Raw genomic sequence first — 15,186 nt, forward strand, 5'->3', positions numbered from 1 at the left:
TAGTGTATGTTACAACACTCTAAGCATAAGGACATAAAAAATTATCACTGAAATTTTTAAACAGACACCAAAATAGAATAGTATGATGAAATCCTAAATGTTCACTGCCAGCTTCTGCAAGTATTATTCCACCATTCTCATTTCAAAGCCTGTTGAGAGGTGACTTGGGCTGTATGTGGAGATGGCCAGGTCGGTGGCAGAGAAATACAGTAGGCATGCGGCTCAATGAGGATCCCAGATGTAGGGGCACCACCATGATTCTCACAGAGACTGGAAGCAAAATGGTTTGCCAAGTGTAGAGTAGGAACCAGGTATAGGGGGAGCCCGAGATAAACTGAACCAGGCAGTTCACTGGCTGTCTCTGCGCCTGGCTATGGGTGGACCAGGATTCAGGGTGGCCTTAGAGGCACTTCATGACCTCTGACGTGCCGCTGAGCCTCTCCCCGCCAGCAGCCTTTGCAGATTCTACTCCCTCTGAGAGAATGCTGTGCTCTTTACCTGCTCCCCCAATGGCCGGCTGCCTCCTCCGGTTTTCTATATCCTCTCTCCCCATTATTCTTCAATTGAGCAGCCTGCTTGCTTCCTACACACAATTCTGAACTTTGTAATTAATTATTTGCTATTTTACTTGTTTTAGTCTCCACTACTAGACTAATCTCCAACAAGGGCAGGGTCTCGCCTTTCTCCTTCATCTCTATGTCCTCAGAAACTAGAACAGTGTCTGGCAAATAATAGTCAATGAATATTTATCAAATGAATTTATGATAGACAGTATTAAAATTTTGTTAATATCTTGATAGGGAGGAGAGGGTGGGTGATGGGTATTGAGGAGGGCACCTTTTGGGATGAGCACTGGGTGTTGTATGGAAACCAATTTGACAATAAATTTCATATATAAAAATAAATAAATAAATAAATAAATAAATAAATAAATAAATAAATAATTTTATTTTTTACCCCCCCAAAAAAAAAAAAAATATCTTGATAGGTGAAGCAAAAGTTAAGTACAAAAGAGAAAAGGGGAAGATAATTTCTATTTAATCAGGGTAAATAAAAACTTCTAACCCAGTGGTTCTCAAATCTGGCTGCATATTAGAATCACTCAGGGAGCTTTAAAAAATACCAACACCTGGTATCCTCTACAGACCAAGTGAATCAGAATCCCTGGTGGTGGTGCCTAAGCACAGGCATTTTTTAAAAGCCCCCTAGGCGACTGTAATATGCGTAGGCTTGAGATTCACCGTTCTAATGAAGAGAGGCTATAAGGATTTTGACTTCAAGACGAGAACAGTGAATTCCGGAGTAGAAGACAGGCCTGCTCAAGTTAAGTTTAAAGTGAGTCAAAATGATGTGTTCTATTTAGTCCTTTCAATGCTTAAAACCAAATCAGAGATTGGTAATAGTTGAAAGTGAGGTAGCTAATGACAGATAGATTTTTAAAAATTTATAGTGTATATTTAAATAGGTATTGGGCGCCTGGGTGGCACAGTCGGTTAAGCGTCCGACTTCAGCCAGGTCACGATCTCGCGGTCCGTGAGTTCGAGCCCCGCGTCGGGCTCTGGGCTGATGGCTCGGAGCCTGGAGCCTGTTTCCGATTCTGTGTCTCCCTCTCTCTCTGTCCCTCCCCCCGTTCGTGCTCTGTCTCTCTCTGTCCCAAAAATAAATAAACGTTGAAAAAAAAAATTAAATAGGTATTAAAAACAAAATTCCTGTGTATTTATTCTATCTCTATTTTACAAGACTCCTGCTTTTATTTACACAACAACAAAAACACAATTGAGTTAGAAAGAACGTAATGTATTCTCTTTGGCTTTCAGGTCACTTCTATCAGAGTCCTGTTGGTTCCTAAATGTCATAACCAGACCTCATTGTGCCCGTAGGTTTTCAATAGAATGCTTAAGAAATAACCTTAAGTTTGTCAAACTGCGGCGGTCGCAAAGGATCTTTCCAACCCACCAAAGAGCATTCTATTTTTTTCTCCCTTTTCTCTTCCCCCCTCCCTCCATTCCTCTCTTTCATGTCAGATTATTTTTAAACAATGTCCTTCTCAGTGTTTTAGGTGAACTGATGAGGTTAGGTGAGGTGCGGCTTCTCTCATTTCCAGAGCTTGCCTTGCTCCTCCATCATGTGAAGGCCGCTCTGAGGATGGCACCCGCTCCTGAGCTCAAATGCCGTGCGGCTATAATTGCTTCTTCTCCCTATTTTATTTAGGTTGCCGCACGCCTTCCCGTAGCTGAAATCCCTCAGAACTGCAATCTGGGAGCAATATAAATGGTTGATGGCAGTGAGAGATTTTCAATTGTTGCTTCTCGGTGATTCACGTAATGTGCTGTCATTAGCACTTTGATGTGACATATCATGGTTGCCAGGGCTTATTGGGCCATTTATAAATACCAAATGAAGGTGTTAGAGTTGGTATTGCAGTGTGGTTACTGCCTTCATTGCCTTCACTGGGAAAGGTTGGCAGCGTCTTCTCGGGAGGAAAATAAATCGTAATTTTTAGTTTGTCTTTAACCATTTGCAGTCAATCCCTCTCAAGGGCAAGAATCACGCTTCCTTTTTTTGTTTCTCTAGTTTTCCTGTAATTTAATTTTTGCAAAAATATCTACTTTTCATATGATACTTACCATTATTTTCGTTGATTTCCAGATTATCTGTACAAATAGTCAAATGAATACTATCTCACTACATCTAAGTCATGTCATTAATGATAATTATCACTATGACTTACAGAATTTTACACTCACAAAGTGACTTTATAAACAATAACAGCAGCTAACACTTATTGAGTACTTACTATGTGGTAAAAGACACACAGGCATTGGCTTGTCCCATCCTCTCCAGCAATGCTATGAGACAGACACTTCTGTTGCCCCCATTTTACAAGGGGAGATTGATGTTTTTTTGAGGGTTACTAAGCTAGTAAATGGTGAGGCTGGGTTTGAAACTCAGGTCAGCCTGATTCCAAAGCCAATAGTTTTAGGGGTGCCTGGGTGGCGCAGTCGGTTAAGCATCCGACTTCAGCCAGGTCACGATCTCGCGGTCCGTGAGTTCGAGCCCCGCGTCAGGCTCTGGGCTGATGGCTCAGAGCCTGGAGCCTGTTTCCGATTCTGTGTCTCCCTCTCTCTCTGCCCCTCCCCCGTTCATGCTCTGTCTCTCTCTGTCGCAAAAATAAATAAACGTTGAAAAAAAAATTAAAAAAAAAAAAGCCAATAGTTTTAAGTACTGCTTTCAAATACTCCCCACTCCCCACCCCAGCATAGTTAGGCCCCCTTTTCAGAGCCGGAAACAGGGTGCTGCACCCCGTTCCCGTGCCTTCTGACTTCACACGCAGAGCTCTTTCTCCAGCCCGAGGCAGCCTGCATCAGGCTGAGCTGGTGTAAGTGCTCAGGTGTGTTGCTCACATCCCATGTGCACCGCTCAGGTTGAGAACTAAGCAAAGGATGAGGACTGGTAGTTCAAAATCAGAGGGGCTTCCATTTAAAGCAGTTGAGGCAGAAGAGCTGCCAGCCCGGTCTGATGGGGCAGCCACAAGCTCTGAGCTGAGAGGCCAGGGTTTAGAGGCACAGAGGAGGAAAGAAGCAAGTCACACTTGCTGGGCATGCAGCCCGGGAGCTATGGCCACTGACATGAGCCAGCCTGGATCTCAGTGATTGATGGCGCAGCGGTGGAAGCCCTTCTCTCAGCGGCTGCGGGGCCCCACAAAGAAAGGCTGCTCATGGAGAAGTCTTTGTCAGGGCCTCTAATGAGAGGATTGGGTTTCACATCACAGCTACCCCTAAACAGGTACATTCTGCTTCTTTCATCTTCCTGATGGCTCCCACGGGAAAGAAAAGAAAAAGAAAGGAAGCTACACCAAGAAACAGGTCACAGGCTGGTTTGGCTAGGGTTTGTACCTCCCCCGCCCCACCACCTCCAGGGCTGTAGCTTTGAAATTCTTTAATTTTCACACACCCTGTGTGGCCACTGGACAGCAATGGGAAAAGCTTTCCTAAGAAATTTTTCATAATCCATCTGCCACGACTCTGGGAAATTGATGCCCTGTCCCTTTGCACATGCTATTGCCTCTGTTTGGAAGATCCTCCCCAGACCCCAAGCTCTTCTTCCTATGGCTAACATGTCTTTCTCCTTCAAGATCCAGCTCAGGCATTGTCTCCTCCAGAAAGCCTTCCTTGATGTCCCATTCCTGGCCTCCACCCAGGCTGGCTTCTGTTCCTCTTCTGTCCTGCTAAAGTACATCTGCCACAGTTTCTGCTGACTCCTCTGTCCTCCATCCATACTCTAAGCTCCTTGATGGCCAGGACAGTGTCCCCAGGGCCCATCACTGCATCTAGCATACAGCATAAGTGTAATGAGTGTTTACGAATAAATGAATCATGAATAATAAATGAATTAGGCTGGGATAATATTTGCTTAATTATTTAAAGACTTAATTCTTTCAAAACACAACTTTTTTCTTTAAAAAATAGCCTTGGGGTGCCTGGGTGGTGCAGTCAGTTAAGTGCCGACTTTGGCTCAGGTCATGATCTCATGGTTGGTGAGTTTGAACCCTGCGTCAGGCTCTGTGCTGACAGCTCAGAGCCTGGAGCCTGCTTTGGATTCTGTGTCTCCCTCTCTCTCTCTCTCTCTCTGCCTCTCCCCTGCTTGCACTCTGTCTCTCTCTCTTTCTCAAAAATAAATAAACATTAAACAAATTTTTTTAAACACTAAAAATAAAAAAAATGCCTTAGGGATGTCTGGGTACTCAGTCAGTTGAGCATCTGACTCTTAATTTCAGTTCAGGTCATGATCCCAGGGTCATGGGATCGAGCCCCACATTGGGCTCCACACTGAGTGTGGAGCCTGCTTAAGATTCTCTCTCTCTCTCGGGGCACCTGGGTGGCTCCATTGGTTGAATGTTTGGCTTTAGCTCAGGTCATGATTTCGTGGTTCGTGAGTCCGAGCCCACATCAGGCTTGCTGCTATTAGCGTGGATCCTGCTTCGGATCCTCTGTCCCCCTTTCTGCTCCTCCCCTGTTTGCATTCTCTCTCTCCCACAAAAATAAATAAACATTTAAAAAAAGATTCTCTCTCTCTCTGTGCCCCTCTCTCCCCTTCATGTGCTTTCTATTTCTAAAATAAAAATCAAAAAAAATTTTTTTAAAGCCTTTATTTTTTTGAGATTAAAAAAGCAATAATGCTGACTATAGCAATTTTACATATAAAAGAAATCCACAAGGAAGAAAATTAAAACTGTCTATAATCCCACTACCCAAACAAAACCACTTTTAGATATATGAAGAGATTCCAGTAATTTTCTATGTGTATAAATATATATGAAATCAGAATCCTATAATCAGAATCCTATTGTCCTATCTAATTTTCTCAAGGAACATAACAGTATCTTTTGGAGCTAGATAGAAAAGACATTTTTTATTGCAATTTAAGTGATGAAAAAACTGGTACCAAAGATACACAGCTAATTAATGGCAGAGTTAAGAACAGTACCTATGAATCCTGTCATAGTCCCAGGCTCCTGCTGCTCCCCATGGGGCCTCCTATGTAAGTGGTGTTGTTCTTACAAGAAGAAATTGTGCATTAATCCAGCATCAATGGAACATGGGTTTGTAACTGGACATTCTCAGGAAAGAGACAGACTGAAGCTAATCCTGTGTCTGTGTCGTAGCTGTGCAGTGCATCAGGGGCACTGTCTTACATGTTCAAGGAAAACAAGGATGAGTGGACCTCATCCTTGTGACAGGCTAACCAGCAGAGTTAGACAGGCACCATTAAGATTCAGAATTTTCTTCCAGTAACCAAATGACACCTGAAGGCTTGGCTTGGAGCATGTTGCTGTGGGAACCAGTGCCATAGGCTCAATGCCACCATAAACTAGTGAGTAATATTCCAGTCTATGACCACTGACTATATCCTAGTATACAGAATGATGTATACAGTAAGTGCTCAGTAAATGTGCATTGGGTTGAACTGAATATTATTATTCAGCAGTGACAATCAGCAAAAAGAAGGTGACAGCAAATATAATTATCACCAGCACTACACCCAGTAGAGAAAACACAGTCCAGTGGGAACTAGCTTTCTGTTTTATTCTAGAAGACTAAACTGTAATCCCCCAAACACAAACACACGCCAGACTGTTAGCTCTGCAGATGAGGGAACCATATCTTATTTATCTCTGTGTCCCCAGAATACCTAGCACAGAGCCAGACACATTTGAAGTGTCAATGTTTTTTGAATTGAATTATATTTGCTCGGCTGGCGTGGGAGTTAAAAAGATGTTGACTAGTAATTCACCATTCCCTTCCCTGGAAGCTCTGTAAATCAAGCTCTTAAAAAAAGCACAAGCTACATTCCAAAACCCTCTCGTAGGAGAAATGCCCACGGCTGGTGGGGTCTGGACTATGTCCACCAAATGTGCAGATCTCTTCTGCACAAACATCACTTACTCCCAAGGGAGCCCCTGACTGGCTGACTGGCTGTGGAGACTCACACATTCCCTCTTTCCCAATGGCAGGCAGGTCAGGGGAAAGGGGTGGGAGTTGGTGATGAAGCACTGCTGAACTAAATGTTCTCCTCTTCCCAGGAGAGGGAAAATCTCCAACAGTAGGAGTGTTGGCACTTTTCTAGAGGAACAACCATAAAGAACATGGGATGTAGCTGGAAATGATCTTTTGTGAAGACAAGTTTCTTTTTTAAAGGGCCACCCTCATCTTCTCTCTTACCTTAGACTGGAGCAGCACTATTGGAATGGCTTTGTCAGAGCTGCTAGAATCCTACAAGCTGGGATCAAAGTTGACTGGGCAGGTGGAGGCGTAAAATGGGATATGGGCTGAGCAGCCATTAGGCCAAGATCCTCACTTTTTTCTAAGTTTATCTAAGAGCAGCAACAAAACAGAAACAAAAACAAAACAGTATTTGCTAATAAGGTCTTTTCCTTAAATGCACTGAGCTGGGTTTGAAGAAACTGGAATGGAGAATACTGGTTTTTCTGGAAGACAATCAAAACACAACTCATGAATCCCCTAAGCTTTCAACAAACTCTCTTGAAGAGTTAATCACAACGTAAAATCCACAAGTTTTTACTGGCAATGTTCGGTCATCAACTGCACAACTCTCTGAAGTGGCAACCAGTATGACTCCCAGGTCTGTCTCCATTACCCATTCCAGAGCCTGCTGGCAAGGTCTGTTTGGTGCCCTGGTCTAGCCTAGGAAATTTTTTCCAGGGTCAAGTTCTCCCAGCTATCAAGTTCTCAACTTACAAGGTGCAGAATTTATTAGCACAAAGAACGATAAAAAGAAAGCCTGAAGCCTGCTACCTTAAGTGCTTTTACACTTTATCAGAGTGTGATGTTTCTAGGAATACAGCTGCCCAGCTCACTTGAGCGGTTGTGCTGAATCACTGGGACTTACTTTAGCTTGCCATGAACTCATGTGAGCTCTGCTGCCACCACCTATCAAGTGAGGTCTCTTGTGCTGGGCTTGTAAAGGAAGTCCCCTGCAACAACACTCATTTGGGGAGAACCAATGCCATGAGGACTTGCACCTTTAACCTACACACAGCCAGCAAAGGTGCACAGAGAACTGATATGGAATCCAGGTTTGTCCAACTCTGGAAATCAAGCCTGTCTAGTCACCCGAAGACCATCTTTTTTTAGCTTAAGGTTTTCTTCTCTCCAGGTCCTTAAGATGCCCATTTCCATCTCCAGACCCAAATGAAGCAAGTATTGGCCTCAGACCACAGGACAGACACCAAAGAGTACCTCAAGGAAGAGAGAAGACAATCAGATGTAGAACTAACTACAAAACTCTGAGAGCCCCAGCTCCTTGTACTTGTCTGACCTTGGACAAGCCACTTAATATCTTCACAGAGCCTTAGTTTCTCTTCAGCAAAATAAATATAAATAGTTCTACTTCTCTCACCAGCCTGTCTTCAGAGCAATTACGACCAAGTGCAATTACCTTGTTTATATGTTTATTTATTTTCCATTTTTCACTATGCTTCATTAGCTTATAAGCTCCAAGGGTTCAGGAACCTTGTCTGTTTGGTTCATCAGAGAGGCCCTCTGCCAGGAATAATTATCAGCATGTAGTACATGATCAGGAGGAGTGAATGAAATCTGAATGAGGAAGGGAGGGGATAAAGGCAAGAAGGGAGGACAGAGAAGAGGGAGGACAGCGTATATGGAGCATTATTGAGGTACCATATATGAAAGTGGTCTGTACATTATTATTACAACTACAAATAACAGCTGATGCATTAATTATACTAGATCTTTTAAAAATATAAGCTAGATTGTATTGCTTCCCTGCATAAAACCCTCCAGTGGCTTTTCATACTACATACAATAAAGTCAAACTCCTGTTAACTGACAAAGCCCTATGTGATCTATGTGGCCTCATGTCCAACCAGTCTCCCCCTTCTCTGTCAGGCCCCCATCACTCTGGTGTCCTTGTGTTTCCTCAAACATGCCCAGTCCATTCCTGCCTTGGAGGCTTTATGCTAGCCCCTTCCCCTACCTGAAAGTTCCTCTTCAAAATCCGCATGGCTGGTTCCTTGTCATTGGGCTCTTGCCTTAAATGTCACCTTCTCAGAGAAGCCTTCCTGTACACGCATTCCAAAAGAGCCCATACTATCTTCTTGTTCTAGTACTCTATTATTTGTTTATTCATTTATTTATTATTAATCTCCTCCCCAGTGCCTGATGGGTCAATAAATATTTATTTTTGTATGACATTGTATTTGCTTAATGCTGACACCTCATAGAGACTTTTCTAATTATTTTGTTTTATCTCTACAAGCTTATGAGCTCAAATAAACAAACTGAAAATTCCCTCTGCACTGTACATCAGCTTGCCTTCCCCCCCCGGCCCCCAAACACACACACTTTCAGAGAGGTATCCCGGCCTGTGAACAAAAGCGACTGTGCTAATCAGTTTTAATACTTGTGATTTGACTGGAGTTATGTACAATCAGTGATATAATCATTACCGAGTACTCTAATCTAGAGGGATTCTTTGGAGACATGAAAATGGTACTGTTGGGTGCCACACTGGTTTCTGTTCTGGGTTTGGAGGCCTCCTGGCTCAGGGCAGGGGTGAGAGTGAGAGGAATACAGGGTAGAAATAGGCAGAAGGAAGTAAATGGCAGACACTCACTGATTCCACTTGGGTTTGCTTAGTGTGAACCCAAGGGCAGCACTAATTCTGTTGGAAGAGCACTGGATAGGGTGCAGGGATGGGTTCTAGAGCTGGCTCTACATCTCCCTTCCCCTCCTCCTACCTGGACTATCAGCTCCTCTGTTTTTGTTTTTTTCATTTGTTTTTCATTTATTTATTTTTGAGAGAGCTTGAGAGAGAGCGTGAGCACAAAGTGGGGAGGGGCAAAGAGAGAGGGAGACGCAGAATCCGAAGCAGGCTCCAGGCTCTGAGCTGTCAGCACTGAGCCTGACATAGGGCTTGAACTCAAGAACCTCGAGATCATGACCTGAGCCGAAGTCGGCTGCTTAACTGATTTAGCCACCCAGTGCCCCTCAGTTCCTCTGTTACCGGAGATGCGACCGGATCTCCTCAAAGGGGAACCCCAGCTCTCATAGTCTGTGAGCTAATGAGAGGAGTCTGACCTTTCTCCATGACCACGATGTCTGTGAAAAGGATAATCCATGTAATATTTCTGATGAGTGCAGCTTTCTGGACAAAGTGGGATCTCTCTGATTGGTCAATACAGGCATGAACCAAACGAAGTTCTCTGCTCCTGCCATTCTTCTTTAGCCTTCCTTTTCCCAGAGAAGCTGGTTTTCTGGGAAAATCCCCTCATTATCACATAGGGATCAACACCTAACTGTAAGTGCACTTAAGCCACTCCCAAGAGATGGGTTCATACTGCATCTGATCATGGCCAACACGCACCCATCTGCTTTCAACATGTTGCATCTGACGTTAACTAATGTCTCCTATTAGCATTAAAAGAAAACAATCTGGAAAAATTCACTCTCAAGCAGAGTTCAAACAGGCCACAAGTAGATGTGGAATCTCAACTGCACAAGGTTTGTTTAAATAATGGTAGTAAACAAATATATAAATATATAAAAATTCATATACATATATAAATGTATATATGTATATACACACATGCATATTACATAGGTGTGTATATATAGATGTGTGTAGTGAAGCCAAAAGTCTGTGAAATGGGTCAAGAGAACAAAGACATGAATGCTTTTGTCCAATTTATGAAATTAACAGGTAACAGAGGGAGGAGAAAAATTCTCCCACTGTGGAACAAGGTATAGTCAAAACAACTGAATCACATGGAAAAGGAGTTAGGAATCTTTATCTCACACTTACTGGTAATGGGTTGAAATTCTGGTCCACAAGGTGATTGTATCCATGGTCAAAAAATGAGTGTCGTATCACAACGTCAATGCCCTGATTGGCCAGCATTCCTAAAGTGTTCAACCATCTAAAAATCAGGAAAAAATGCTACATCAATACATCTTAAAAGTGCCATATAACAAGCTTTGTCGGGATTGGCTAACACACATGCATATACACCAACACCCACCATGAAATTTACCTAGTACTTTAAAGAAGATTATTTTAAGCAGTGAGTACATAGCTGGAAGACACTTTAGGGATTTTCAAATCCAGCCTCTTCATTTTATAGGAAAAGAAGCAGAGATCCAGAGGAGGAAAATGAATTGCCCTTGGTCATAGAATATTTTGTTGCTAATGACTTACTCCTATAAAGAAGTAAAATTAAAAAAAAAATGAACTAACTAAAATGAATACCGTAGTCACTTGTAAGCCTAATTATCATCCCCCCACCCCCTGGCCATGGGACACAATCACAGGAGCATGCACACCATACTCTCTGTCACTCAAACTCCTCTGCTTGCACCCTATCACCATACATGTACCTTTCCTGGGACTCTAACATACTCTTATGACCTATCGGTTCAAGAAGGGGTCAGCCATTTGCATCCCTCATATATCACTGTCAACAGTCAATAAAATAATAATTTTCCTTGGCACTATAATTAACCATGCAGAGATTCAAGTATGCTACCATTACACATATCACAATTAAGGACCTGCATTGTTCACACATTATCACATATTCCACTATGCCAAATACCCACTTTCCAGGGCATGCTATCCTTCAAAAGTACTTCCCTCTTGGTTCTTCCAACACCCACTGCTAACTCTGCCTTTATTATTTTTTTATTCAATTTGTTCACTCATTCACTTATTCATTTAATTTTCTTCTGTATTCCAAATTCTGAAACTTAGGGAAATTTCTAATTGTAAGAATATATGTAAGATAAATGTGACTGGGAGCTTCAGTCTTCCATTGTAAAAGATAGGCATTTCACAATCTTTCCTGAGCATGCACATGAGCCTATAATCTGTACCTCTTCTCCCCTCTGCTCTCACCCTAAATTCCATTCCCTGACTCTAAAACTATTCTTGGCTGCCCCAAACAAGCATGCTTTGACATACTCACCTGAGTCTCCACACATGTTTTAACTTCTGCTTAGAATTCCCTTCCTCTCCTTCTCTAACCCACCTTATCTGGCAAATTTCTTCCCATCTGTTAACATGTCTCCAAGTCAAGTGCCATCTCCTTCCAAACCCTGCTGGTACAGAACAGTAGTACCTTTTTCCTCTGTACCTTCCCAGAACTCTTATTTATACCCTCTGCCTGCCCACGATAATTTCTTTCTTTCTTCTCTGCTGTCTTCCAGTTGGTTATGAGCTAACTGAGAACAGACACAATGGTTTAGCTTTGTACCCAAAACACTCATCTCAGTTCCTAGTGTAATGTGGGTGCTTCACACTCTGTTAAGCTGACATTGATCTGGACAAAATTAGATTGGAGGAACTTTGAGAATCAGCATTCAGCATACTAGGGACAAATTATGCATAGTTATGATTTCCCAAATTTGAAACCATATGTAATGCCAAACCAGTGACTTGTAGAATTAAGCTTTTTCTTTACTAGAATAAAGCACATTGCTAATTTTTATGTTATGAATGAATATTATTAGCATTTTAAAATCTGTTTCACATTGACAATTATTTTATTCTCATAAAAACTAAGAAATATTTACTGATAATTAGAGTTATAAAAACAAAACAAAGAAAAATGCAAAAACAAAAGTTTTAAATCAAAAAGAAAATCCAACAATTATATAATAGAACTGTTGTTGTTGTTGTTGTTGTTGTTAAGACTGGGACACTGTGACCCGGGAACTGAAATTACTTTGGGAATATCACATGGCTAAGCTATTTGCCTTTATTATTCTTATTAATTTACCAACCCCATTTGGTTTTTCCTTTAGCCACTGAGACACATATTAATGTCCTGGGGTAGAACTATCACGTGAATTCTGGACTGATGCCTCCTAAGTCAGTGCTCTTTCCACTAATGTAGCACAAATACAATAGGATTTATATCTAACAAGTATTTATCTATAAAAACAAGTATGTCTAATTCACCCTTCTATCCCTATGCTTGCTGAATGAAGAAATGAAATGATAAGTAAACACATAATCACATCTAGCCGCAGCTGGATATCAATGTATTTTGGAATTTAAAATATTCCATTTGTTCATTCATTCATTATTCATTCAACAACATTAATTAATCGGCTGTAAATGCCAGACCTTGTTCTCAGCATTGAGGATAGATACGAAAATGCTTGTGTGACCATGTAAGTCATTTGTAAAGCACTGGGTATGTAAATACCTGTATTCATTTATACAAATGTATAAATTCCTATTTGTGACCTCTGCAGACCCTATAACAGTGATCCGCAAAAAATATATACTCAACAAATGAATGCTAACTAGTAAATCTGGCTTGTCTTTGTTGTTGATGTTGTTTTCCTAGTATGGGCAGTTTTTGAAGGAACTCTAAAGTGAGAGAGAAGAATATACATCCTCCTTTCCAAACCCATATCCTCTATGCACGTTCTGGTCTGGAGCGTTCAAAAGGACTATAGGCAGAACCTCTCCTTCCCCGTACTCTTCAGAGTGGAATGGTTTGTACTTAAGTTGTCTTCTTCTTCCTCTTGTAAATACTAAGCACTCTGACAGGGGAAATAAATGGTGTTCCAAGTCTCCCTTTCATGCACAAGTATAGAAAAGTGGCAAGATGACTGGTATATCCCACCAAGGATACTACTGCGGCCATTATTTTCCATTCCACAAAAGTTTATTGAATATCTACTGGGTGGCAGACACTACTAGGTGCTAGAGACACAGTAGTGTGCCAAGGGTATATCTGTGGTGCATCAGAGAATCACAAAGCCCTAACTGGGAAAACTACCCTTGAATACTTGGCAGCAGAGAATTCTGCTTCATGCATAAACATTCAAGTGTCCTGGCAAGCTCTCAGTTATGCCATATATGAAAAAAAGCCTGAAAGGTGCCTTTTTCCAAGGAATCTTGCTAGTCTTCTGGAGCTTCTTAGAATGTTTCAATTCCCCCCTCCCCTCCAGGAAGCAATTTACGTCCCTTGGAGAACTAGACTCGAAGGACACTTGGCTGGGTGCTGCCAGCAGAGGTGAGAGCAAATGGGTGATAAAGAGGTAAGAGAGAACCAGGAGCCAAGTGAGCTAGTTTTCATTTGATTTGTGTCAACCACACACTGAATACCTGAACTACAACCTAACCCTGAACAACTCTGTTGATCTGGATTTATTGCAAAGTGACCACAGAGATCTATGGATATTTGGCTGGTGCTCAGATATCTTTCCAGTCCCCCCCCCCCCCCGCCCCGAGGGGCTGTGGTGTTTCTCATTTCACATCATTCCCTAAAGGGAAGAATGCTCAGGAAAACAGTTACAACTGGGCTGCTTGCTGGCCCTGCAGCGAAGTCTGTCTACGATGGTTGCGCAAAAGCCATTCCTCTGCTGATTCTCAGAGGCCCCTCCCTGCCATACTAACTGCCACTGGCTTCTCATCCTTACCCCACGGCTCACAGTGAAACCTGGTGGGAAGCGTATTATTGAAAGAAGACTCTCAGAACCACTGTATCAAATGCTGATTCATTCCATTTCATTCATTTGAACCATGCTCACTGAACAACTGCTCTGTGCCACTCAATGGTAGGTGCTGAGAACACAAGAATCGAAGACACAAGGTATCATCATATATTTTACTGACTCATTATCTTCATCTGCATGTGCCAGGATTCCATCTGCAAAGACAATCTGCTTGACTGGCTTGATTTGTCTTTTATAAATGTATTAAAATAAGCCTTAATGGAGGGAAACTACGAGTGTATAATTAGGAACAGCTGTTAGTAGTGAAACACAAAGCTCAGGGCTTTGTGAGCTCACTTCTTAGGAGGACCTTGCTCAGACAAAACAAAACAAAACAAAACAAAACAAAACAAAAAAACAAAAAAACCCCACAAAAAACCAGGGCCACAGGACTAGAATGGAACAGGAACAGGGCATTTGGTTAGTCTGTGGTCCTGAGGGGTCTGTCCCTGCCACATGATGCTGGCAGGCCAGTCAGAGCCCTTTACACTTCTGGTGTTAAGTCCTTCAGAAAACTGCAGTAGCCTTCAAATCCATTTTCCCATCTCCTGCCTCTCCAAACTCTTGTGCATACTATTCTCAGAGCCAACATTTAAAAACACAGGTCAGATGGTATCTCTTCCTCCAAAATCTTCAATGGCTTGCCATGGAGTATAGAACAAGGCTTCATTTCCTCTGCCTGGCTTTCAAGGCCTTCCATGCTTGATGGAAAACTCCTCCCTTGTCTCAACCCTCACTACATCCCTGTAGCTACTGAGGCTATCTTCACACGAATCATTTCCCCTCCCCTGTGCCTTTGCCGGAAATGTTCCTTCTGCCTAGCATGCTCTCCTCCACTATCACCACCATTCTCCACCTATAGAAATTAGAGTCATCTTTCTATGTCCCACTCAAATGCCACTTTGTCCATGAAGCCCTTCCTGATCTTCCCAGGGACAGAAACTACTGTTTCCTTTGCATGACTACCACTGCTTTTGAAGCAGAAAGGAAGATGGTCTAAGGTAGTGGCAAAGAGGCTTGACTCTGAAGCAGATTGCCTGGGCTTGAGTCAAAGCTCTCATATCTATGGGGCGCCTGGGTGGCGCAGTCGGTTAAGCGTCCGACTTCAGCCAGGTCACGATCTCGCGCTCCGTGAGTT

At 42.4% G+C, this 15,186-nt stretch overlaps 1 protein-coding gene across 2 annotated transcripts in view; it reads right to left on the reverse strand.

Moving 5' to 3' along the window:
- HPSE2 (heparanase 2 (inactive)) overlaps nt 1-15,186 on the reverse strand; it is a 665,523-nt gene that overhangs the window by 120,958 nt on the left and 529,379 nt on the right. For both annotated transcript variants that reach the window (XM_040486115.1, XM_040486116.1), the window contains exon 9: nt 10,345-10,459. In XM_040486115.1, coding sequence (XP_040342049.1) covers nt 10,345-10,459 — 115 coding nt within the window. The remainder of the gene's footprint in view (nt 1-10,344; nt 10,460-15,186) is intronic.

This window comes from Herpailurus yagouaroundi, unplaced genomic scaffold, assembly GCF_014898765.1.
Source record: "Herpailurus yagouaroundi ecotype Mexico unplaced genomic scaffold, PumYag 163, whole genome shotgun sequence".
Classification (NCBI taxonomy): Eukaryota; Metazoa; Chordata; class Mammalia; order Carnivora; family Felidae; genus Herpailurus; species Herpailurus yagouaroundi.